Raw genomic sequence first — 25090 nt, 5'->3', positions numbered from 1 at the left:
TTGAAGGCAGAAGAAAGGTTGGTAGCCACTGGGGCAGTGGGCTTTGGGGCCAGGCTCATCTAGGCTTGATCTTGTCACTGCCCGCCCTGTCTGGTCCAGGGCAACCTTGGTCCATTGAAATCGGAAGTGCTTTCTGAGCTCATGCGTTTCAGATGCACTCAGCAGAGATCAGGATAGAGGTGTCCTAGCTTGGGCTGCATTATAGCCTACTGGGCAGTGTTTCCAAGCGGGGAATGAAGGGTTTTATCCTCTCTAAGCCCCTTAGGGAGTTCTGAAGGATACGTGAGGCAATGCAGGGGCTGCAGCCCTCAGGGTACCCGCAGGAAGTGGGTGTTCAGGAGAGGCTGGCTCCTGCTTCCTACCCCTTTCGCACCTTCCCATGGACTCTCCATCCATTGTCCAGTCAATGAGGATAGCTAGGAATGCTCCCGTCATCAAGTTCCAGCCTCCTTCAGGAACGGTTGGGGACAGAGTCTCAACGAGGGAAGAATGTTCAGGAGTTGTCCTGGGGTTGTGAAATGTACAGAGTGCAAACACACTAAACCTGAACTTTGAAACAGTGTAACCACCGCCCCCCTCCAGGACTGCACACTCTTCCCAGCCTCTCAGTCACTCCTGCCACTGGGTAGAGCAGCCTTGACGCCTGGCCAGCCCCTCCAACAGCCGCAGAGCCGGGAGGGGCAGGAGGACAGCATGGAGGGCAGGCAGCTCCTTGGGGGCTCTGCTGTGGGTTGTTACCTGCCTCAAACTGAGGGCCGTTTTGTGGGCTGCCCACCCAGTGTGCCAGCAACTCAAGCTCTAGATCTGGTCGTCCACCCCCAATTTCCTGGCGACTGGGCAGGTCCCCAGTATTGCTGCCTGTTAAATAACTTTGAATCCCTCAAGTAGGAGATATCTCAGTCCCCAGTGGAGGCAAAGATAGAAGGTTCCACTCCTGTATGAGGCAGCCTTGCTTACTTAAGACTCGACAAGCAGGTGGGTCTTTGTGTAAAGAAATATGCGCTTTCCTCCAGGTGGACTCAGCCCTACCCCCAGGGCACGTAGCTGGGCGAGGGGTGCACAAATTGCATTTCGGCCCCCACTTGCTCCTCATCCAGACATCTTTGTGCAGTGCACAAGACACACAACTGAACATGGCAGCCCTAGCCACAAGTATGCATTGTGTGCTCCCTGTTAGCAGACACCGACAAGGAGCAAGACAAGACATAATCCCTGTGCCTATGGGGCTCACGTACTAGTGGGAGAGACTGACCACAAACAGGCCAGGCTATGGTGAAAACGATACAGGGTGAGAGAGATGCTGTAAAGCAAAGCGCTGGATGTGGTGATAAGGAGGGACAGGCTTGGAGGAGGGACTTAATTTAGAGCTGGTGGAGGTGGGGGGTGAGTGGTTTGTGGGGAGGAGTTGGGGGCCAGAAGCCAGACCCAGAAAGAGTTCAGCCTGTTTGAGAAGCAGGTTGCTCAGTGGCTGGAAAGGGGTTTGGGGGCAGTGTCAGAAAGATGAGCAGGGCCAGGCTGGGCAAGCACTTACAGGTCACTGCAAGGAGTCTGGATGTCTTGCAAATGTCTGTGGGACCACAGACATTTCGGAGCCATTGGGCGGAGAAGGGGAGGGGGAGGAGGAATAAGAGAGAAAGACTAGGAGGAGAGAAAACAGAGGCAGGTAGCACAGCTGAGAGCAGTGGAGGGAAGCCTGGGGAACACCTGTGGGCACAGCTGCAGGGCGCACAGGGGATGGGTGCACGGGGGACGGACAAACAGGGCTGACGTCTCAGCGGGCCCTGGCGTGATCCATGATGCTGGGGATTCTGCTGCGCTTGGAGATGACATTTTGCCTTCCCAGGTCATGGTCCTCAGAGCAGAAAGGAACCACAGCCCTCCCCCTGCCTCCCTTGAAAGCTCAGGTCATCTACTGTCATTTCTGTGGGTGGGAACAGGCAGGAGATCCTCTCGTGGACTAATCGGAGTGATTTGTGTGTGCAGTTCAACGTCAAAAAGTCCACAGAGCCTGTTCAGCCCCGAGCCCTCCTCAAGTTCCCAGATATCTACGGCCCCAGGCCGGCTGTGACGGCCCCCGAGGTCATCAACTACGCCGACTACACGCTGAGGACCACAGCGGAGCCCGCTGCACCTGCCAGCCCCCAGGCCCCGAATGACAGCCGCCTCAAGAGGCAGGTCACAGAGGAGCTGTTCGTCCTTCCTCAGAATGGTAGGGCCCTCTGCCCCTCACTCTTCCGTGGGCAGTACTCAGCGAGGGGTGAAAGCATCTCTGTAGACGGTGGGCATGGCCAGCCCCAGTGTCCGTGGCATTGGACACTGGGCAAGCAGTGGGCACAGCACCTTGGAATTACAGCCCTTTAGCCCTTCATTCCCTGCCAGTTCCCACATTGCCTCTCCCCAAGGCCTCCAACTTTCCACTGGGAAATGGAGAGGCCCTTTCAAGACGTGGGCACCACTATAGAGAGGGGATAAAGAGCTGCGGTCAAACTACGGGCTTCAGAGTCATGGGTTTAATCTCTCCCCTTTTCTATACCCATTGTGTGACCCTGGTCACGTTGCTCATCTTTTGGGGGCCTCAGTTTCCTCGTATATAAAATGGGATCATACTATCACCTGCCCCAGTAGGGTTGTTGTAAAGTGTAAACATAATAATGCATAGAAAGTGTTTAACTCAGAGCCTGGCCCAAGGATGTAATCAAAACGTCATCATTATTATTGTTTCTATTCTCCTTCTCATCAGCATGAACATCAAGAATGTAACACCTTTCTGGGTACAGCGCTATGCTGGACACTGGGGCAGGTATGGAAGCAGAGACGATGCCTAACCCAAGGGAGCATGCAGACTTTTATAAGGAGACAAAAACTCCAGCCAGGAGAATGGATTGTTACATGGTTTGGGGTTTTGTTTCGTGTGGTCGGAGACGGAGATGGTGCAAACAGAAGCAGCGTAACTGGCTCCTAAGGCATCTTCTGGCCTGGGTCCAGCACCACGCTGGCCAGTGAACACGTGCCCCCCACCAACCCAGCCCAGAACCACAGTGATTATGCTGGCATTTCTTCAAGAACAAATACAGGTAGTGCTGGTGGCAGGAACGAATCCTGGTTGGCTTTTAGCCTCCAGGTTTGCCAGCTCACATTTTAAATGAAAATAAACCCATTGAGGCCTTGAGAGCGTAAGCTTGGAGGGTGGGGAACAATTTGCATGAGGACCCTTGGGAGTGGTAATCAGAATCAGAAGCAGAATCACCGGAGGGCCCCTCTCTCTTGGGAGCCCCAGACTCCTCAAGGCTGGGATGAAGCCAGGCTTGGACACTCTCCACCAAGGACAGCAGCAGAGTGCTTCAGAGTCTGAAACATTGAAGAATTCAGAACACATCCATTTGTTTTCTCTTTCTGGTTCCTCATTCCTTTCCCCACCACACAAGGCAACAACCAAGTTCTGATTCCACTGAAATCTAAGAGCTGATTGGTTCAGCAAATACTGACCAGAGGCCAGGGTATGCAGAGGGAGAGGACGCCAGATCAGACACTGTCCCCATGACGTGCGCAACTCAGTCTACTCGCACCATCAACGATACTCGTCAGCTCAGGGTGCCGATTCTTTTTTTTTTTTTTTTTAATTTTTATTGAAGTATAGTTGATTTACAATGTTGTGTTACTTCCTGCTGTACAGCACAGTGAATCAGTTATACATATACGGGGTCCTGATTTTTGAAGCTGAATCCGCTTCTGCGTTTCCCAGGGGTGCTGGGTTTGGTTTGGTCTCGGTTTGGTTTTGATTTTGAAGGCTGAAGCAGTCTGAGACCCGAGAGCTCTGGGCGCCAGGCAAGCCCCCTCTGACACTGTCCATGCGCTGCCCTTGGAAGCCACCCGGGTCCTGGGTGGGTGTTTGTTTGGCTTTACGCATTTGCTGCTCACATCCTGGTCAACCCATTCCTTGCTTAGACGCGCCAGGGAGATTCTTCACTACTTGCAGGAACCCAATAATGAACCATTTTGGAAATTAAATACTCCTTTATATTTCTGCCCTTTGAATTAGTCCTGAAAATCAAAAAAAAAAATTTAAATGCCAATTTGCTACAAGTGGAGTCTCCTCAGCTGCTGGATCCTTTCGTTCTCATTATGCCTGACTAATGAGAATCTTCCAGATGTTTGGCTCCTGTCCAAGGGAGGGGCAGAGGGAGTAATATTTGTAGTTTTCAGAACTTCTGAATTAAATTCATTCATTCAGCAAGTATTTACTGAACCATCTCTAAAGTCAAATCCACTACCTCCAACCTTGCCCTCTAGTATCTACTCCTGCCTGACTAATTCTCTGACATTTATTTCCAGCCATGAACTCCTGGGGAGCAGGGATTGGACTCTGTGAGAGAGATGGAGCTGGAGATGGGCTGGGGAACGATTTGCTTGAAACAGGATGATCAGGACCACACTGTCTGTGACAGTTTTCCCCTACTGGAAGCTCACCAGGGGCCAGGCCCTGGGCTAAGTACTTTTCTCACTTTATTTCATTTAATGCTCACAGAAACTCCAGGAAGAAGGAACTGCTATCACTCCCATTGTAAAGATGAGGAAACTGAGGTTCAAAGAAGTCAAGTAACTTGTCCAGGGTCACATAACTATTATGTAACAGCTCATGTCTGACGCCAAAGCCCATGTCTTGCCCACTGGGCTGTGATGGTCCCTTGAAAGGTAATGCCCGGGACCACAGGTGGTCTCCTGGTGCAGCCACCATGATTTTGCACCTGGTTAGGAAGCTTTGGGTTTGGATTTGTGGCAGAGATGGAAAAGGCATGATCCGGAAAACAGGACCCCAGCGTGGGTGGGAGTAATGGCTTTACCTTCTTAACAGGTGTGGTGGAGGATGTCTGTGTCATGGAGACTTGGAACCCAGAGAAGGCTGCCAGGTGGAACCAAGCTCCCAAACTTCACTACTGTCTGGACTACGACAGGCAAAAGGCTGAACTCTTTGTGACTCGCCTGGAAGGTATGTTCTTAGCTGGCTTTCACGGCCTTCTGTGTGCTTGTCTCCCCAGAGCATCTGTGGCTGGAGGTAGCACTGAGTACTAGATTAGCACTCTGTAACAAACAAGACCCTGACGTGTGTCATGCTCAGACACACAGGGTTTTTTCCTCTCTCTCATATACCAGTCCAAAGTGGAGATTCCTGGTTGGTGGACATCTTTCCTCCAAATAGTGATTCAGGGACCAGGCTCCTTCCACTGAGGCCTCCTTGTCATCTGTATCTAGCAGGTGGAAGGAGGGGGAGAACAGGGAGAGGGCACAACTGTTCCTTAAAAGCTGTAACCTACGTAAGGTATGCATCATGCCTGCTCACTTCCCATTGGCTGGAACTTGGTCACATGACCACTGACTGCAAAGGACGCTGGGAAATGTGGCCTAGCAGGTGCCCAGTTAAAAGAAGGAATGGGTTTTGGTGAACAGCTAGTCATCTCTGCCATAGATGCCTTTGACATTGGACAGGGCCTGTGCTAGACACAGAGGGTAATCTGAATGGTCGGCAAAGCTTTTGTAGTCCTAGAACCAGGTAGTCTTTCCTACAGGGTCAGGATGTCCCTGGTCTCCCTACCCTGACGATTCACTTTACCATCAGCAAACAAAGCTAAGACTTTGCGAAGGAATCGGGGCTAAAAATGCACTACTCTGTGGCTCCTGGAAGCTAGAAGCTGGGGACAGGATAAATTGGACTTTTGTAATTAATTTTATTGTTTGGAGGGAGCGTTTTTCGTTTTTACTTCTTTTAAGATTTTTTTTTAGTGTTTCATATACTTTCTTACATTTGGGCTTCACAGTAGTCCCATTCTACAGTTCGGAAACTGAAGTCTAGCAACATCAGGTGACTTGTCTAAGATCGCTCCAACTAACTGGTGCCAGAGCCAGGACTCAGCCCAGTTCCCTTGAAGCTCAGTGCGGGGCTCTTTCTATTAGGACACACGGCCTCAGTTCTTCATCTTCTCTGCCTGGATAACGCCAGCTACCACTTCTCAAATTATCATTGAGGAACCAGTCATGAAAGCTCCACAGGTGCAGATTTCCACACAGGGAAGCCTTAAAAACACCAAAGTTCAGAATGCAAAACAGCAGTCGTGAGGTAGCGGCCAAGCAATTAATATCACAGGTAGTTGTGTGGTAAATATTTAATGTAGAGAGCAAACGAATTATGGAATCAGCAGCAAGACTAATGAAAATCATCAGCTGTCTGTGGGCCCTGGCACCCTGGGGAAATCTCAGAATCATGAGGAGGATCTCCGATTTCTAAATGCCTTACTGAAAGGCGATTCCACGAAGCCAGTGTGGTCAGGTCCGGCGGGGTCTTTCAGACACCCAAGGTCACGACGACTAAGCCGGATTCTGCAGCTCCCAGCAGGGCCCTACGTCTCCCTTCCCCTGGTCCTCAACAAGCCCTACATCTGGCTGCTTTCTCCCCGGCCGCAGCTGTGACCAGCGACCATGACGGAGGCTGTGACTGCTATATCCAGGGCAGCGTGGCCAACAGGATGGGCTCCGTGGAGGCCCAGACGGCCCTGAAGAAGCGGCAGCTGCACACCACGTGGGAGGAAGGCCTCGTGCTCCCCCTGGCAGAGGAGGAGCTCCCCACGGCGACCCTGACACTGACCCTGAGGACCTGCGACCGCTTCTCTCGCCACAGCGTGGCTGGGGAGCTGCGCCTGGGCCTGGATGGGGTGTCGGTGCCTCTGGGGGCCGCCCAGTGGGGCGAGCTGAAGACTTCAGTTAAGGTAGGGTTACCTCTCCCCAGGAAAGGTAAGACCTGTTAGTGGCGCACGGGATGCAGGACTGTGCCAGTGCTCGTGCAACAAACTTCAGAGAACTTCCCAGGCTAGGGGCGGGGGTCTGGAGAGGGAGGCGGGATATCAAAGTAAGGTGGAGTCTTGAATAGGGTGGAGGGCTGGAGCAGACTGCTAGCTCAGGACTGGGGATTCCTGGTGTCTAGTTTTGCTTCTGGCTTGCCAGGCACACACCCACCCCTGGCCTCGCCATCATGGAAAACACGGCATTGTGAGTGAATTGGCGCTGGTGCTGACAATATTATCCCCATTTAAAACCATTCACGGGCTTCCCTGGTGGCGCAGTGGTTTCGCGTCCGCCTGCCGATGCAGGGGAACCGGGTTCGCGCCCCGGTCCGGGAGGATCCCACGTGCCGCGGAGCGGCTGGGCCCGTGAGCCATGGCCGCTGGGCCTGCGCGTCCGGAGCCTGTGCTCCGCAGCGGGAGAGGCCGCAGCGGAGGGAGGCCCGCGTACCGCAAAAAAAAAAAAAAAAACAAAAACCATTCATACTCCCCATGCACCTAGGGTGGGCCAGGCAGTGCGGGGGAGAGGGGCGCCGGGCAGGGCCCCTCTACTCGTAGAAAGTACAGGCCAGAGGGAGATGACAGTGATGATGGCTGTGATGACGATGATATCTGACATAACACATCTAAGAGGGGCCTAACTGAAGCGCTCTGACGGGGAGTGCCAAAAGGCCTGGTGTGCAGTGGTGCTTGTGCTGGGCTTTGAAGGAGTGACCAGGGCTAGGGGGTGTTGGCTGTAGCCTGGGATGGTTTTCCCCTCTGCTGCTGCAGAAGCCACGAGTGGGAAACAAGCGTCTGCTGAGATGCCTCGCTGTTCAGAGAGAGGTTCCTTGCAGAGCAAACCATCATTCCCCACAGGCCGGGACAGTGAGGGGGGTCAAGGAAGGTCAGGGCTGCAGGACGGTGTGTGGCTATTTAGGGCCCCAGGTCCAGGCCTCATCCAAGGGTCTGCCATGATGGTGCCTAGAGGGAAGCTTCTGGATGACCAGTCTCTCAACCAGCTGGTCAGTGCCTTATCTGGAGACTGTATAGCCTGCAAAGCCTAAAATAGTTACTATCTGGTCAGAAAAAGTTTGCTGACTCCCATGCTGGAGTAATAAAAGTAAAAAAATAAAAATAAAATAAAAATACTAACAAAGAAGCTAAGTTTTGAGCTTTTACCATCTATCAGTTGCTATGCTTCGAACTTTACCGAAGTTCTGTCCCTAATCAACCAGGCGGAAGTGACACCAGGACTATGGCATTTACAGGCAAGAGAACTGAGGCTTAGAGCAGCTCAGTGACCCGCGTGGGGTCGCCCACCTGGGACCTGGCAGGCTCGGCCTCGAGGCCAGGTCAGTCTGGTTGTAAATCCCGGGTTGTCCTCCTGCCGCTGTGGGATGTAAGTGCCCGACAATGCACGAGACGCAGTCAGCAGGCGCCTTTCCTGATGAACTCAGAGGGAGGGGAGAGCACGCTTTCACTCCCCACCTGCTCCACTTTTTGCTATGGTATCTTCTTTGCCTTATCTTCCTCTCTTTCCCAGCCTCAGACAATTGATAAACACTGACAGCCACTCTCAGCTGGACCCGGGCTGTTCCCAAGCACACTCTCTAATTAGTGTGTGATTTGGGGCTTGTGTGGAATCACAGCCTGGGCCCCCCGGGAAGAGGAACCCGACACTTTGGTTTATTCAGCTGGTAAACCAGCTTCCTCAGGAGATGGAGGGGCTCCACCCCAGGGCTTTGGAGAGTTTGGTGCTGGTCCGCAAGGGTAGAAATGCAGCCTATCTGGGCAGAAATCCCAGGCACCTAACCTGTTTCCATCCTTTCCCCTAGAAGAGCAAAAGTTATTCATTCATTCCGCAAATACCTTGCCCAGTTCCCACCATGTGCCAGGCACAGTGCCAGGAGCTGGGGACACGGCAGTGGTGAAGACAGAAGACCTGCCCTCACGGCTCATCCATCCTAATCATCACACTCATCGTAGCTGTCACTGTCCCGCAAATATACTCGCACATCCACTTGGACCTGCTTGCCACGAATGTGAACGATCTCAGAGGGCAGCGCGGGGTCAGAAGTCTGAGATGGGTCTCTCGGTGTATGGGAGAGCCCCAAGGCCAGGCTAGGGAGCCCCTTGCCCCCACTAGCTGGAGGGTGCGGGCTGCTTTGAACAAAGTGAGTGGAGCCATCAGTTGCTGTAGCTCACATGTTTTTCTTCTCTTGGTCAGAAGGGGTTAAAGGAGGTGCCTGCGGTGCCCCAGTTCTCCCCGGAAGACACTAAGCCCAAAGTGGCATGTGCGTCACCAGGGACCACAGAGTGACCCACTCCGAGGGCAGCTGGAATGATTCATTGAGAGCCCACGAGAAAGATGCAGGGGTGGTGGGTGTGGGAAAAAACAGAGAAAAGATGGAGAAAGAAAGAGGGTTATTTTTGTCAGCAGGTACTTTAAACAGCAGAGCCGAGGGGGCAGACGCTGCCAAAATTCTCCAGCTGTGGCACAGCCAGCTGGGCTCATCTGGGGCTCTTGGCTCCCTACACAGAGGTGATGAGCCCTTCACGGGCTGATGGGTCCAGGGTTCTCTCACTTGGTCACCCTGTGGCCACAGCCCAGGCCAACAACTGTGGACCTCCAATAAGTGATCTTGAATCAGGAGGCTGGTGGCCATCCCAGCTCAGCTGCCACCCCTCAGTACACATGCCTGAACTCAGTTCCTTTAGTGTGAAATGAGAGGTCTGTCCACCGAGGATGCTGGAGGACCGCGGGTTTAGGACTGGGGCTTTGCTATCAGACCAGACCCCCATTCAAGGCTCAGTTTTGCTACTTATGGGCTACATGACCTCAGGCAGTGAAGTGCCCTCTCTGAGCATCAGGGTCTTATGTTTAAAATGGGAACCAGGTCAGTATCCCGCTTACTCTTGTTGTCAAGATTAAATGGGACGTCTCACCCTTCCTTCTCACAAATATGTATTGTGTGTCAGCTGTGTGCTAGGTGCTGGGGTTGGCTTTGTGGAGATGAAGGCTCGGGGGAAAGATACAGTAATTGCACCCAGCACAGAGTGTGTAATGTTAGCTGCTGCTACCCTAAATGCCATTACCAAATTCCTGGCATCTTCCAGAATCATTCCATCACATGACTAGCCACTTAGGGCTAGTTGAATTGTTGCTGTCCTATTGAAGACATGTTTCCTGGATGAAAGGCGTGACCCCGGCAGAGGCCTGGCCAGCTACTCCATCCAGCTTCACTCCCTAAACACAGACTGGCTCTCATTCACCCAGAAACAATGTTCCCGCTTAATCGTCTCAAGAGGTAGTAATTGTCCTTGCTTGATAACTAATGGTAATCGTCAAAGCAAGGGGACAGATGCTGTCGTGTGTGCCAGGCACTGTTCTAAGCCGTTAAATAATTGCTCATTTAAATTTCACAACCCCATTGGGTGGAGATATTATTGTTCCCATTTTACAGATGAGGGAATGGAAGTTTTGGAAAGAGAAGTAACTTGCCTAAGGTCACACAGCTAGTAAATGGTAAGATTGGAACTGAAACCAGACAATCAATTCTAGAGTCTATACTCAGCACTACCCTTGGGCTGTGACCTGCCTCCTGTGGCGTCTCTTTCACTCGTTTTCGTCCCTCAATGGATTTGTTGAAATTCCAAGCAAACTCTTGTAGGAATTTCAGTGGAGACACTCTGTAAAGCTGCAGCTGGGGGATGGACATGCTGGATGCTTCCCGGAGGCATCAGCACCTTCTGCAAATCACAGTTACTGCCAGTGTCTCTGGTGTGGTACCTCCCCTTGTATGCCCGGCCTTTTGTTGACACGGTTGGCCGTTCTGTTGACCAAGCCAGGCCCTGCTCAGCATTAGTACGTCGCGTTATTGACTCTCTCAGCCCTGCAGGGCTTGGAAGGGATTATTTTTTCAAGCAGAGTAATGTCTTACAGCAGCCCGCTGCCCCAGGGACCTGATCAGTCAATGCAGTGGTTCTCAAACTCTGTTCCCTAGACCCCTAGAGCTCTATACAGATGCCCCAGGAGCTGGGGGCTGGGGGTGATGAAGGTGAGAGTGGGTCCAGGCCCCCTGGCCCTGCCACATCCTGAATGGCATCTCTTTGATCTGTTTTATATGTTGGATTTGAATATAAGCTATTTGGAAAATCACGTTTTGTGGCAAATGAAAAAAACCTGTATTGAAACGCATGCTACACAGAATTCCTCTGTGCCTTCCTCCCTTCTGCGAGGGTGGAGAAAGCGGTACTGATGGGTAAATGTTTCTAGGACGCCCGTTGGATACAAGGCTAGTGTGATCCCAGCCTCAGCGATGGTGAGGGGGTCAGAAGGCATCCCTAAATGAGACTCACCTCCTGCATCCCCTCTTCTGTTTCAGGAGCCGTCTGCAGGAACGGGAGAGGTCCTTCTCTCCATCAGCTACCTCCCGGCCGCCAACCGCCTCCTAGTGGTGCTGATTAAGGCCAAGAACCTCCACGCTAATCAGTCCAAGGAGCTCCTGGGGAAGGGTGAGTGAGGTGTGAGAGGGGAGCTAGGGCCCCTCCCACTGCGAGGAATCTGTGCAGAGGGGGGTGGCACCTGGGAGGCAGTGGGCACAGGTGAGCAGGGATGTAGAACATGAGTACGTTTGTGGAGTCAGCCTCAGCTGTGTCCTCCACCCCAAACATACAAACCAATTTGGAAGGACACACCCACTTCTCTACATTCACATCCATTCACTCCTGGGCCAGTCCCACCCACTGGGCCCAGGAATGAGCTACCTGGGGCTCCCTGCGTTGCAGATCCATCACGAGAAGAATCAGCCTTACCCATGGGTCAGAGGAAGCCAAGGATCAGACTGTAACCAGGGAGTGGGGTGTGCTTAGCCCAGCCCTCATCAACCAGATGTGGCTGGACCCACCTTCCAGGCAGGTGTCGGGAAGCCAGGGTTCTCCTTCCCCAGTTTCAGCTAGCCACCACTCTACTCCCCACACCCACCCTAGGCTCCCCTCTCTTCCCAGCCTTTGCCAGCCTGCCATGCCCACACCAGCTGAGTGGGGGTGACAGCAGAAGGCGTGTGGGTGCACAGGCTAAAGGCGGCGTCTGTGCCTACACCCAAATAGACATCTCCTCAGCACTCTGGAAGCCTTGGCTTTTCCTTCTGGATACCCCAGCACAGGCCCCAAGTCTTAAGGACAGAACAGCCTCTCTTGTCAGAGCAGAAAAGCAACATTGGTCAGCCCTATGATACCTGGACCCGGAGCCAAGTGCTCAGAGCAGGTTGTAAATAAATAGATATTTATAGCAGCAAACAAATGAAGAATTGCCTCTGCATTCAGAACCTTTGAGCAAGAGATTTCTGGCGAATGAAATCAGAAGAGTTGGTCTGGCTGACGGATTCCTGAGCCAAAGGTCAGAATTCATTGCAATTTCCTCATCCCCTCCAGACAATACTTTGTCTCCTGCTCCTTTTTTTTTTTTTTTTTTTAATTTTTATAGCTCCTGTCAGGACAATTACAGCTCAGCACTTTATCTCTCAAATATCTCTGCTGAAATAAAAAACTAACCACCTGGGGGTGATAATTATAGCAATAAATACAGAGTAACAATTATTCTCACATTTGCTTTGGAAACCCTAACGAAAACACAGTCTGAATCCTGAGCCTCGTGATGTTACGAGAAAGCTTGTCTAGTGACCTGTTGGCCAGTCTCCTGGGGTGGAGAGCTCTCCTGGGGGTCAAGGCAGGCTGCCCTCACCCTCCGCATGAGGTTGGGATCCTCAAGTAACACCTGCAAAAGAACAGATGAGAAGAACTCAACCAACCAGCAGGAGACCTACTGTCTTTGGAATAGACCAAAACGCTTGGACGGAGAACCAAGGGGATGAAGACATAGGGGTGGCTTAGTGTTTCTGGTCTGAGTTTAAAATCAAGCTGCAGGACGTCTGAGCCATCATCCTGGGCCTGGTTTGATGTGGGACGTGAAGGCACTCGGAAGGGCTCACGACAAACCTTCCTGGCTGTACCTTAGCGTGACCCAGTCACGGGCCACCTGATGACCAGCCATATATATTGTGCTATGGTCTGTTCTCCACACTGGAGGCAGGAGCTTTTGCCATATCCCCGTGTCTAGATCAGTGTCTGCCATATGGTGGGCATTTAATAGCTGTTGAATGAATACATGGCCCATGAGGTGGGGGAGGGATGGTAGAGAGGGTGCCTCAGTGCAGATCTTGAGCCAGAGACCCTGTCTCTCCATCCCCAAGAGGGAATATCGTCCCAGGCCCCACCATGTCCCAGAAGCTCACTCTCGGCCCTTCTCTCTGTCTCTGTCCCCCTGTTTCTCCCCAGATGTCTCTGTCAAGGTGACCTTGAAGCACCAGGCTCGGAAGCTGAAGAAGAAGCAGACGAAACGCGCCAAGCACAAGATCAACCCCGTGTGGAACGAGATGATCATGTTTGAGCTGCCGGATGACCTGCTGCGGGCCTCCAGTGTAGAGCTGGACGTGCTGGGCCAGGGCGCCGAGGGGCAGAGCTGCCCGCTTGGGCGCTGCAGCCTGGGCCTGCACGCCTCGGGCTCCGAGCGCAGCCACTGGGAGGAGATGCTGAAGAACCCACGCCGGCAGATCGCCATGTGGCACCAGCTGCACCTGTAGCCAGCCGCCCAGGCCACCACCCTCCTCGGGCACAGCCCGCCCCCAGCCCCACTGTCCTCTGCGACCTCCTCTTGTGCCCCATCCGCATTCTGACACCAGAAGACGGATGTGTGTGCGAAGACCAGGACCCTCTTCCTCTCCCATCACACTCCTGTTTCTTAAAAACAAGCAGGGCAGGGCAGGGCAGAGACGGGACATCTGGGTCAGGAGGAACGCGTTTTGCTTACCTGTGTTACTGAAGAGACGCTTATCATGTATGGTCCGTGTGCAGGTTTTTGCAGTGGGGGTCAGGCCAGATGCAGAGGAAGCTTAATCTGGGGAATCATGGATGCAAGGAATGTGGCTTTTTAAAAAGAAGTGTGTCAAAAAGGATGACAGAAATGATGTATCCTGGATCATCTCATGAGAATTAGAGATTGTCAGGGCAGATGGAATCTTAGCCAGCATGAAATCGTGCTACTGGCCCAAGGCACTAACTAACCCAGCAGTTCTCAAACCTTAGTGTGTGAAGAATCACCAGCAGATTCCCAGGCCCTGTTTTAGACATTCCGAATCCGTGATCCTGGCTGAACCCCAGGAGGCTGCATTTTTAACAAACACAGAGTTGTCTGCATGCCAAGGTTGGGGCACCGCACTTGGAGAGATCCCTTTTACAACATCCCAGACAGGGTTTCACGGTCCTCGTCAGGCCCCCGACACCCTGGGGCTGCCGGTGCCAATGCTGGACATCTCAACTGTTGGTGTAAAATTTAGGAGCCTCCGTTTTTAATGTCATCATTTGAATTCTTAATGTTTTCACCTGTGCTTTTCAGATCCTGCTCTTGGACTGAATTTTGTGCTTTCTATTGAATAATTGTATTGCTTCATCTCAAAATCAGTTTATATTATACTTGGGGAGACCTTCCCTGACCAGGAATCGGTGGGATCCCCCGTTAGTTACTGGATGCTGGTTGTCATGTCCACCGGCATCACCGAAGTGACCCTCTGAGTCAAACGCATCCCTTCTCAGTACACCAGCCACTTGAGGAGGAATTCAGTTTGGGGCACATATTAATTTAGTCTGGCTCTGTGGAGGTAGAGAAGGAAATGAGGTCTTTTGCAAATGTGCCCCTGTCCCTCTGTGTTTAGGACCTATCACTTTCATTAGTAAATAATGAGCAGCTAGGTTTCAAATCACTACCTGATTATTCCAAATAGCTGTCCACATCATTAATAATATTATGAGCCTTGCTGAGTGGTTATAATCTTCGCCTGGGAACCAGGATTCCTGGGTTCTGTTGTTGACCATCCATAAAATAGGACTAGTGACGCGGCAGCTCTGTCTCTGTGAATGACGTGATAGACGAAATTGTGCTTGAGAGCTATAGGCATCCCTGGCTAGAGACAAACTCCGAGGCCACCAGCAGATCATCTTTAAGCTTCACGTTGGCAACTGACCATGCCCGGAAAGTGCCACAATCATCCCAGGCATTTCCAGAGCCATGGATTCTGCATTTGGACTCTTTAATACTGACGTCTAAACTCTGGGCCTTCAGATGTCACCCAGGCCCCTGACCTAAAAATGAATTCCTTTCCTTCAGTCCTTTAACAAGTCAAATCATTCTTGGTCTCTCCCCGAGAATCTGAGTAGAGACATATCACCTTTTCGTCGTTATTTTCCCTTTCTGGACAGAAGTAGAAAAGCATTCAGAAATAATTTCCACCTATCCCCTGAAGAAACAGAAAAATATCTAATCCCTCTCAAATGGGAAATTCTTTCACGTAACTGGAAACCTCTCCCATTAAGGCTGGCCACCGTCTGCCAAGTTTTTTTAGGCAAGGCATTTGCTAGTGGTTTCCTACGACATGTTTCTGAGATCCCCCCTCACCAGTCTGGTCTCCCTTTTTTGGTTGGCATGCTGAAACAGAACAAAACATTCCCTACGTAAGCTGACCAGTACTCTCTTCTTGGTAACGTCTTCTACTCCAATCTAAAAAAGTCTGGATTCTGGACTTAAAAGCAGGAGGCATGGGTTCTACTTCCTTATAAGTCCATTCACCTGCTTTACAGTCACACCAAAGGATGTTTGAGGTGAGTTCATGGGTCCCCTAATCCCAGAATATCAACTCCACCCACAGTCATTCTATCATAAGCATTCATTTCTTTGGATCTCAAAGGTTTAGTTTTCCAGAATCCAAACTAAAAGTTGCCTCTGATGGGAGTCAAATGTCACTGCTTAACATGTTAGGTGTCAGCCATCACCTCACTTAACAAGGTTGTATAGAAATGAGACAGATTTTGCAGGGGTTTTTGCCTGTTGTGTTCACTGGCATATTCCAAATGCCTAGAATAGAACCGGCTCATGCACCCTCAATAAATATTTGTTGAATGAATTAATGAATGAAGACTGGATAGGGGAGTAGGCAGGAAAAGACACATTTTTATGTAAATGGCATAAAAATCAGAGTCCTAGCTGCGTTCTCAATGGTAAAGCCATCAGACACCTCAGCAGCTGGCCTAGAAATTCATGACATTGAGAATTACCGTTCACCTAATGACAATTTATAGCTCACTATGTAAATGTAATTAACGATAGACGAGATTATAAAAACTGTGCTTTTCCACCAAAACTCCATCTCAGTGAATTTTAAATTACCCAGAGATATCAGACTGCCAGATGAAAAAACTTCACTAATCTTTGCATCAGCTTACCTTGTACCAGATACACTTGCAATTTACTACCAACTTAGAGTAATCGAGTCTGTGTGAGCGCATCTGATGGTTTTTTTTTTGAAAGGAACACCTTGTCCTTTGCCAGGAAGCATTTTCTAAGAAGTGCATGAATCAGAGGTGAAAATAAAGTGAGAAACCATCTCCGACTGGGCTGTCGCCCACAAGGTGATCTGGCTGTGTCACAGATACGTGGCGATGGGGTAGAGAATTGGGAGTCTAATCTCATTAATCTGCAACTCACTGCTTGCCTCAAATCAGTATATATTTGTTGAGTGCCTATTGATCAAGACCTTGCACGCATCTGTCCATTTCAATCTGAGCTGTGACTCTTGGTGTGGATTCAGTGGCAAACCACCCCAAACAAAGCTATGTACAGAGAGAACAATGTGGGAGAGCAGTTCTTCAGGGGCAATTCCTTTGGGATGTAAAGCTTAAGCCAAATGGAGGTGAGGACCACCAAAAGAGAGACCGAGTCCTTGTGATTTGTTTTTGCTGCCTGTGTTCCTGTTGTCAATTCTAAGTGTGTGTCTGTTTTGCGATCATGAACCGAAGCACAAAAAAACGCATGAGATATTGTAGTCACATGTCTGGTGTCACGCTTTGGAGCGAAAATCTTGCAGTGGTAAATAAATAATTTCCAACAGGGTCAGCTGCCTGGTGTTTTTTATCCCCTTTTACTTAATATTTTAGACATATAAAATGTAGAAAAAATAATTTGATAAACACTCATGGACCCCTGCCAAGTTTTATAAAACTTGACAAATACAGTTGAAATCCCCTCAGCCTTTCACTCAGGAGACCACCATCCTGAATTTAAGGTTTCTCACCTCAAGCCTTTCTTTATCTTTTTACTACCTGTACATGTAAACCCTGAGCGCTATAGAGTATTTCGTGTTTTTAATTTTAAATTGCATCACATTATTTTTGCTCTACATTAAAATTTTGAGCTTTATCCCTGCACATTTATTTAGCTCTAGTTCCTTTATTTTTGTTGCTGCTGTGTTAGTTTCCATTGCATGAATATACCACAGTCCCATTCTCCTGTTGACGTATGTTTAGGTATTTCTTTTCTTTTTTTTTTTCCGTTAGAGGAAATGCTCCTGTGACCATTCTTGGGCAAAGGCCTCTTGGGGATTTAACTTTATTCTTAAGAAGAAAAATCAGGTGGAAACTAGAGACCTTCTCTAACATCCCCCAAAGTAGTACTCCCATCACTGGAAGAGTCAGGGCAGTGGCTTGGGGTTCACCTGTGCTCCAGGTGGTGGGCAGGGACAAGAGAACTTCCAGAATCCTGTCATCTTAGGCCCTCCTGGTGGCTGCTGCAGCCCTGGCTTCCAGAAGGGGCTCAGGCATTAAGCCAGGGGAAGGGCCTGAATTTTCAAGGCCGTAGGCAATCAGCCAGGTCACATGGAATTAAAACCAAAGGCTCTTAAAAAGGATAAATGAGCCATAAAGAAAGGCTTTGCTTTTCAAGTCTGTGCATGTAATTCCTTATTTTATATCATATACATATTTGTTATCTTTTAATTACAGCCAGGGTTTAAATTTCCATAATTAAATAGAAGTGGGTTTTATGCCACGTAGCCAAATACTGTGTAGACTATGTTTCACAGGTAACTATGAATATGGCTCCTGGAGCCCAAACCTAATATTTGAGAGTCTGGATTTACATAAAAGAGCGATGGAAGAGGCAAGAAGAGTTCAGGAATCGTTTTATATGGGGCTTTCCCCCGAACAGCCTTAAATAACAAACTCTGCTCCTGCCTATGAAATAGCTCAAATCTAGAGCAGTGCATTTAGGAGCTGAGAACCAGCAACCCGGCTGGGCTCTGTCACTGCCACCTTCGTGGCCCTGGGCACGTCACTTGCCTCTGGGCTTGTGCCCACGCATCTGTAAAATAAATTTGGACAAAAATGATCACTCTTCAAGTTTGAACATTTTGTGATTCGGTAATTGAGACTTTTCACATGTATCTCTGGCCTCCAATCTCAGGCATAAAATGAACTAAACCCACGTACACGTGTACCTGCCTTCCCTGCCCCGGGCCTGGTGTCCTGACAGCCACCCGCTCCTCCAGACAGTATGCGATGTTACCTGAGGCTCTGAGTCAGCCTCTTCTCATTTGCTTAATTGCTAATGGAGCCGGTGGTAATTTTCCACCCAAGAGTTTCTATTTTTCCAGAGCCAGTTAGAAGCCCGACATTTTAAGAGCTTGGAACCCTGGCATCTGTTCTGTCTCCCTCCCTGGGCAGGCGCCTGGCAAGGACAGAGCCATGGGATGTGGCTGTGGATGGATTTAGGGGGTTGGGTGTTTTCTTGGTACCAGCCTTGGAGAAGGCCCCCTGTGCCCCTCCCTCATCTCCTGCAGGTGAGCCAGCACAGATGGTCCCTGGCGGGGACCTTGGCAGCTTCCCGAAGCTAGAGATGGGGGCAGGTGCCTACCTGGGAGGAGGTGGGAGGAAGCCTGTCTTAGGACTGGAAGCCAGATGTTACCATAGAAACCAGTCTACTGGTGGCTTGTCCTCAGCCAGGTGAGGTCTCTTCTCAAGGCAGACTCTGCTGGAGCCCGGTTTCCCATCCCAATTTCCCAGCACTCATTCTTGGTGGCTCAGGGCAAGTGGGTGATGGCAGAAATCCTGTTTCAGAAACTCAGGATTCAAACCAAGGACAGACGAGGAGAAATCTGTTCTTCCAGCCAGAAACAAACAAACCACCCCTCTTTGCAGTCCCTTTTCCCTCGAGAGCCAGGTGAGTTGAGCTGTTGACCAGAAGAAGGTGCCCTGAGGCTCTCTCTCCAGGCTGAGAAGGAAAAGGTGAGTCAGGCAGAGGTCTTCCAAGCCAGCTGTGGCATAGGTATTGGTAGCTTTGTATTAAAAGTCACAGGCAACCCCTCATCCAGGGTAGACCCTGGGATTCAGGGTGAAAGAAGGGAACCCTAAACCCCCTAGCATCTACTTCAACCTGATGTTAGAGGTAACAGTAACGATGATAATGACCCCGGTCACCATGTTGTTAAGCCTCTGCTCTGTACTGAGCCCTGAAGACGCAGACTCAGAGAAATGACTTGTCCAAGGTCTCGCAGCTTGTAAGAGGCAGAGGGGGGACTTGAATCTGGTACCACTCTAACCCTAAAGTTCAGGCTCTGACTTGGAGCCAGTGGCCAAGGGTTTTTATTGGAAACGTAACAGATGCGTGGGCAGTAGTTTCACAATGCTACCTGGAACCATGGACTCAGAATTGCCACTCTGGAAGGAGCTGGAAAAGTTCTCTTCCCTGGGGGAACTCGGAATACCTGCCTGGGTGGGGCGGAACATCATCCAAAGGCCCAGAGCAGGTTGGAGTGGAGGAGAACTTAAGTAAGCGCCTCAGGGGCCGCCTCCACTTTGTAGAGAAGGGACTGGGTCAAGGCCAGGTGTAGCCGGGTGTCAAGTGCTGGGGCATCCTAGTCAGATGAGGAAACTGAGACAGAGACAGGCAAAGTGGAAGAAGCTGGGATTTCTACTGCGACCAATACAACATTGCTGGGATTGCACTTTTATCAGGCAAATGAAATTTACATTCATTCATTCATCCCTTCGATAAACACTGATTAGGTGCCTACTATGTGACAGGAACTGCACGCAGTGGTGTTAAAAAGTCTCTACTTTTCCCTTATGGGCATTACGATACAGAGGAGGAAGACCAGACATAGAACACACACACACACACACACACACACACACACACACACACACACAATTACACAGTTCCAAAGTGAGATAAGTGTTATGAATGAAAATCTCAGGAGGAACAATGAATAGTGCCTTGAGGGTGGCTATTTAGAGGGCGTGGTCAGGAAAGACCCCCTCAGAAGGAAGTATTTTAGCTGACACTTAAAAGATGAGAAGAGCTACCATCCTGGGGAAAACCATCCCGGGCAGGGGGCACAGGGCACTGGGAGGTCCTGCGGTGGGAAAGAGCCCAGTGAGCTTGAGGAACAGAGAGGAGGCCAGGGAGCACAGGCAGAGCAGAGCACAGGAGCCCAGGAGGTAGGCAGGGGCTGGACAATGCAGGGCTGATGGGTCACAATCAGGACTTTGGACTGAACTCTAGTAGCGATGGGAAACCCTTAGAGGTTTCTAAGCAGAGAGGATACCACGACTAGATCTGTGTTCTCCAAAGATCACTGTAGAAATGGTCACGTAGCAGACCTTTGGGTCTTCGGGCCAGTCTCCTGAGTCTTCTCTCTGGGGTGAACTTGTCTTTTGAAGCTTGGAGAGGGAAGCTGGGGAGAAGAGGGAGGGGAGGGAGTGGACTAGACCTCCCCACTTGCCACATCCTCCAAGCCCCACTTTGGGGAGACCGAGCTCACAGCCAAGTGCAGATGGAATATCTTTCTTTTCCTTGCTTCCCAGCTGCAAATGTGGGTCAAATCCGATGGCCAGCAGTGGGGCGGGGCTGACCCTGGTTCACCGGAGCTGGTTAGACATGGACAGCTGTGGCCCTTTGCTCCTTCCTTCCCACTCCCCCATCCCCTGGGAAAAGAAGAGAACCCCAACATTCTATGGAGACTGTGGAAAGGCCTTCACAACAGGAAGCCTCTGGGTGACCTAGGTGCTGGAAGGGACACAGGCTGGGAGGAAGATGGCGGGAACCGAGAAGGCAGAGGTTCAGAAAAAGGGAGAGGGAAGGCCCATGACAGGAAGCTGGGCTGGGGTGAGAAGGGGCTGAGAGGAGGAGTGCTCAGCATCTGGGAGGAAACAATACAACCACTTTTCTATATTTTTCTTGAATGTATACCCATCTTCTTTCTGAAACAATTTGGGGAAAACATCACTTATCGGGACTTCCCTGGTGGCGCGGTGGTTAAGAATCCGCTAGCCAATGCAGGGTACGTGGGTTCGAGCCCCGGTCTGGGAAGATCCCACATGCCGCGGAGCAACTAAGCCCGCGCACCACAGCTACTGAGCCTGCGCTCTAGAGCCCGCGAGCCACAGCTACTGAAGCCCACGTGCCACAACTACTGAAGCCCACGCGCCTAGAGCCCGTGCTCCGCAACAAGAGAAGCCACCGCAATGAGAAGCCCGCGCGCACCAACAAAGACCCAATGCGGCCAAAAATAAATAAATTAATTTTAAAAATTTTTAAAAATTAAAAAAAAAAAACCCATCACTTATCACCCACCCCCAGACCAGTGCCATTAGCAAACTACTGGGGAAGGACCCCCTCCCTGGGGACTGAGTCTGCCAGCGGAGAATCATGCGAGGTAGTTGGAGGGAGAATTAGAACACTGTTTATCTGCAGTAGAATCTGAGATTTTTGTGGGCTAAATGTGTGTGAGGGCAGGGAGGTTTATTTTAAATGGTTTTGGTGACACCTCTTTTTGGCCTGACGGTTGGGTGAGGCATGTAAGTTACCTGGTGGGCGTGGACTCGGATGGGGGAAAAGTGAGAGAACAGCAGGAAGGGGCTTGAAAGGCCTCTTCCAGTTCCTTCCGACCTGGCAGGCAGTAGGCATCTCACCTGACACCCAAGCACGGGACTCATTCTGAATCGCCCTGAGCACAGGCTGGGAGAGAGGCAAGAAGGCAGAGATTCGACCTCCGTGGGTAAATTTAAATGCTTTTATTAACAATCTCCTTACATTACAAGGATAATATGACAAAAGGAAAGTTTCTGCGTACATATTATGATAAACCAACATAGCTCTATTTGTATCCAGTGTTCTAGGTCCCGTCACACAGGTACTATAAAGCGTAGTCTGCAAAATAATAACATCAAGAGTTGCTTTTTTTAAGAAAGAAAGTATTAACATATTAATATGTATGTGATAATAGACTCCTAGGTATTCCCCCCACCCCCACTGTGTTTTTCCTTTGTGATTGAAATGAAACGGTTCAGCAGCGTGGGGGGGTGGAGAGAAGGAGAGAGACGGGGCTGAAAAAGACGGAATCAGACTGCTGGCTCTTCCGGAGAGACAAAAGTGAAGACTGAGGGTGCCCCGAGGGCAGCCTGGCCCTTGTCTTTTTGTGAGCAGTATTGTAACCGGCTGTCCTCCTCTGGAGGGAGGGCCCGGCGCCCTTGATGCCCCATGGTACGCTCTCTCTCTGAGGTACAGTGCATTGTGGGATTGCTACCCGGGGATGCCCATCCCCTGGCCACGGGTCTGGCCCACCGCAGAGGGAGGAAGGCTCGGGCCGGGCCTGGTCTCTCTTGAGCCAGGCACTGGAGGGTGTTTGGAGGCCCGGTTGGCAGCTAGCTGTGGCTCAAGGAGACCCAGGTGGACGTGGAGGGGAGAAGAGGTGGGCACTGTCAGAACAGACCCGCCCCGGACTGTAGGTATGGGGATGTCTGCTGGGGACTGAGGTACGTTGGCAAGATGGTAGGGAAGAGTAGGACAGAGGTCAGAGGAGGCTCGGAGATGGGAGATAAGCGCCTTTGAAGGCCGAAAGGCAGAGGCTGGTCTAGAGAGCAGAGGATGCCACTACCCTCCGTCTCCCATCATCTGTAGCCCCATCAGCCCCTCCTCCCCTACCTCCCGGGGAAAGAAACGATCGAGAGAAACCTGGAAGTGAAACGGGTTTCTGATTCTGTCAGGGCTGCACAAGCCCTTCGTCATGCTGCCAGTGGCACCAGTGCCCCCTCAGGCCCCCAGACATCCCTGCCATCTAGGGGTGGGAGCAGGGACAAACTGAGGAAGGCGCCCTCCCCAGAGGAAGTGAATGAGCTTGGGGCATCCGGCTTAGCCTCTGCCTCGAGTCACAGAATCAGAACAGTGTACGTGAACTAAACCTGCCTGTTACGGTGCCGGTGGTGTGAGGGGTCACTGGGCCTCCGTGCCGGAGAGGGAAGAGCGTTGTCCTGAGTACAGCCAGCAGCAGCTGTGCAAAGTGGGCTGGGCCAAAGCCCTGCTTCTGAACTTGAGTTGCTACTGAATTTATGAGTGTGCAGATATGTCTCTCTCACCCTTCCCCGTTAGCTGATGCCCCCTGCCCTGGCCAGAAAGCCTCTGGAGGGTGGGCAGCGCTGGCTGGCCATGCTGCCCTGGCAGACAGCGATGGAGTGGGTGAGGGAAGCCAGGACGGCTGTAGTTCAGAGGTTTGGCCTCTAGGGGGCAGCAAAAAGCATCTAAAGGGGGAGCGGGTGGCTTCTTTCCTGGACCTCTCTTGGTCCAATTTGCACCTTTCCTATGGCCACAAATGCTGCTCATTCCTGTGAGGGGGAGGGTATTTGGGGAAACTGTGCAGTGGTCCCTCCACCAGGGGTCAGGGACCACATCCTACTGCCAAGCAGCAGTGACCACCCAAGCGTAGGCTTGTGGGGGGCGGGGACTAAGGGGGCACTTCAGGGGGAGCTCAGGGGCTGAATATCTCCTTCCAACCTCAGACCAAGCCTGCGGGAAAGAAGAGAAAGTGCACGGAGAGGGCCAGGGCCCGGCTCCCCTCCTCTCCAACACTCCGGGTCGGAGGCCCCGTTCCCAGCAAACCCTGCCTGCTTAGCTTCCCCGGCCCCCCTGCAAAGGCTCTGCCTCCTCCCTCTTCTCAAGCGACAGGCTTTCCCGCTGCTCTCCCAGCTCTCTATAGACTCTATTTTTATATCTATTTAAACATAGAAATGTATAAATATATAGGATATTATTCATAGATATATAGACGGGATTTAATCTCTTACTCTGTGTGTATACGTACTGCATATGTCCATATATACAATATATATGCTGTAGCATTTGTATCATACACTGCACATACCCCTGCTTCCATGCATTCTCCTAGGGAGACTGGATTGCATAGGTATTTCCAGGGCGATACCACTTGAAGGGATGGGGGGATGGGGACAGCCAGACGGAAGAGGAGGGCCGTACCATTTTCCCCCAAAAGGGCACTTTTCCTCCCTCTGGCTAACACACAAAGATCACCTCAAAGTCTTAAAATATCACAGCTCCATCCACTCAACTAAAGCACCATGTCCACAGAGAGTAGAGAGAGGCCTTCCTCCAAGCAGGAGAAGGGCCCTGTGTACCTCGGGACGTAATATCCCCTCCTCGAGGTTGGAGGAGGGAACCAGCCTAGAACCCATGACCCAGCACCACGTCCCCCAGGAGGCCGGCATCTGCAATGGGACTGTCCCAAGCTCACCTGCCCTCTGAACATGCCTTTCTCGTCTAAGGAAAAGGCACTCCCCACTTTGGCTGTCCCAGGCTGGCCTGGCTGGGCCTGCTGCTTGAAGGGGCAAAGGGGATCCAGAGCCTTCTACCCAAACTGGGTGTAGGGACCAAGAAAGAACACGAATTCTACTTGGAAATCCACCCCGACCGGAAACCACAACCAGCTCTAGATACAGAATTCCTGTTCCTACGGCGGTGGGGAGAAAAAACAAAGCGGGGAGGAATCTAGAAGTTCTCTTTCAACCCCCAAGCCACTTCCTGGACCCCATGAGGCTCCAGGTGAACAGCTAAAATGATGCCCACCCCACAGCCCAAGCTGGGCCACGTCTGGTCCATCTCAGTCTCTCCACGATCATTTTCAGCACTCTACATGCTTTTGCCTGTTTTCTCCATCTTGATAACACTTCTGAACAATTGGAAAGTATTTAAACATCATCTTAAATAACGACAAGGTCCTTTCTCCAAATCAAAGCGTCAACGTAAGCAAGTCAAGGAGAGGGGCCTCAGCAAGACAACTCAGCATGGAAACAGATAGCAGGGGCGGGGTGGAGACCTCCAGCTGCCCTAGATTCAGGGCCCAGCACCGAAAGCGACCATCCAGGGATCCAGGACGTCGAGCCTGGTCTCATCCTCCGGTGAGGATGAGGAAATGAGGGTCTGCCCAGCACCATGGGATGTTTCCCGCAGCCATCGAAGAAAAAAAAAAAAAAAAAAAAAAAAAAAAAAAAAGCTGGTGGGCTGGTGGTGGAGATGCCCGGATTCTCACATTCAACCAGGCAGG

The 25090-nt window shown here is 51.1% G+C and overlaps 1 protein-coding gene across 1 annotated transcript in view; it reads left to right on the top strand.

Moving 5' to 3' along the window:
• SYT13 (synaptotagmin 13) overlaps positions 1-13453 on the top strand; it is a 45650-nt gene extending 32197 nt beyond the window's left edge. Inside the window, exons 2-6 of the mRNA XM_024133110.1 lie at positions 1984-2209; positions 4853-4987; positions 6457-6758; positions 11198-11327; positions 13149-13453. Of these exons, the coding sequence (XP_023988878.1) occupies positions 1984-2209; positions 4853-4987; positions 6457-6758; positions 11198-11327; positions 13149-13453 (1098 nt within the window). The remainder of the gene's footprint in view (positions 1-1983; positions 2210-4852; positions 4988-6456; positions 6759-11197; positions 11328-13148) is intronic.
• Positions 13454-25090: the final 11637 nt, after the last annotated feature.

The sequence above is a fragment of the Physeter macrocephalus genome, chromosome 16 (genome assembly GCF_002837175.3).
Source record: "Physeter macrocephalus isolate SW-GA chromosome 16, ASM283717v5, whole genome shotgun sequence".
Lineage (NCBI taxonomy): Eukaryota > Metazoa > Chordata > Mammalia > Artiodactyla > Physeteridae > Physeter > Physeter macrocephalus.
This window is presented reverse-complemented; position numbering and strand designations above follow the sequence as displayed.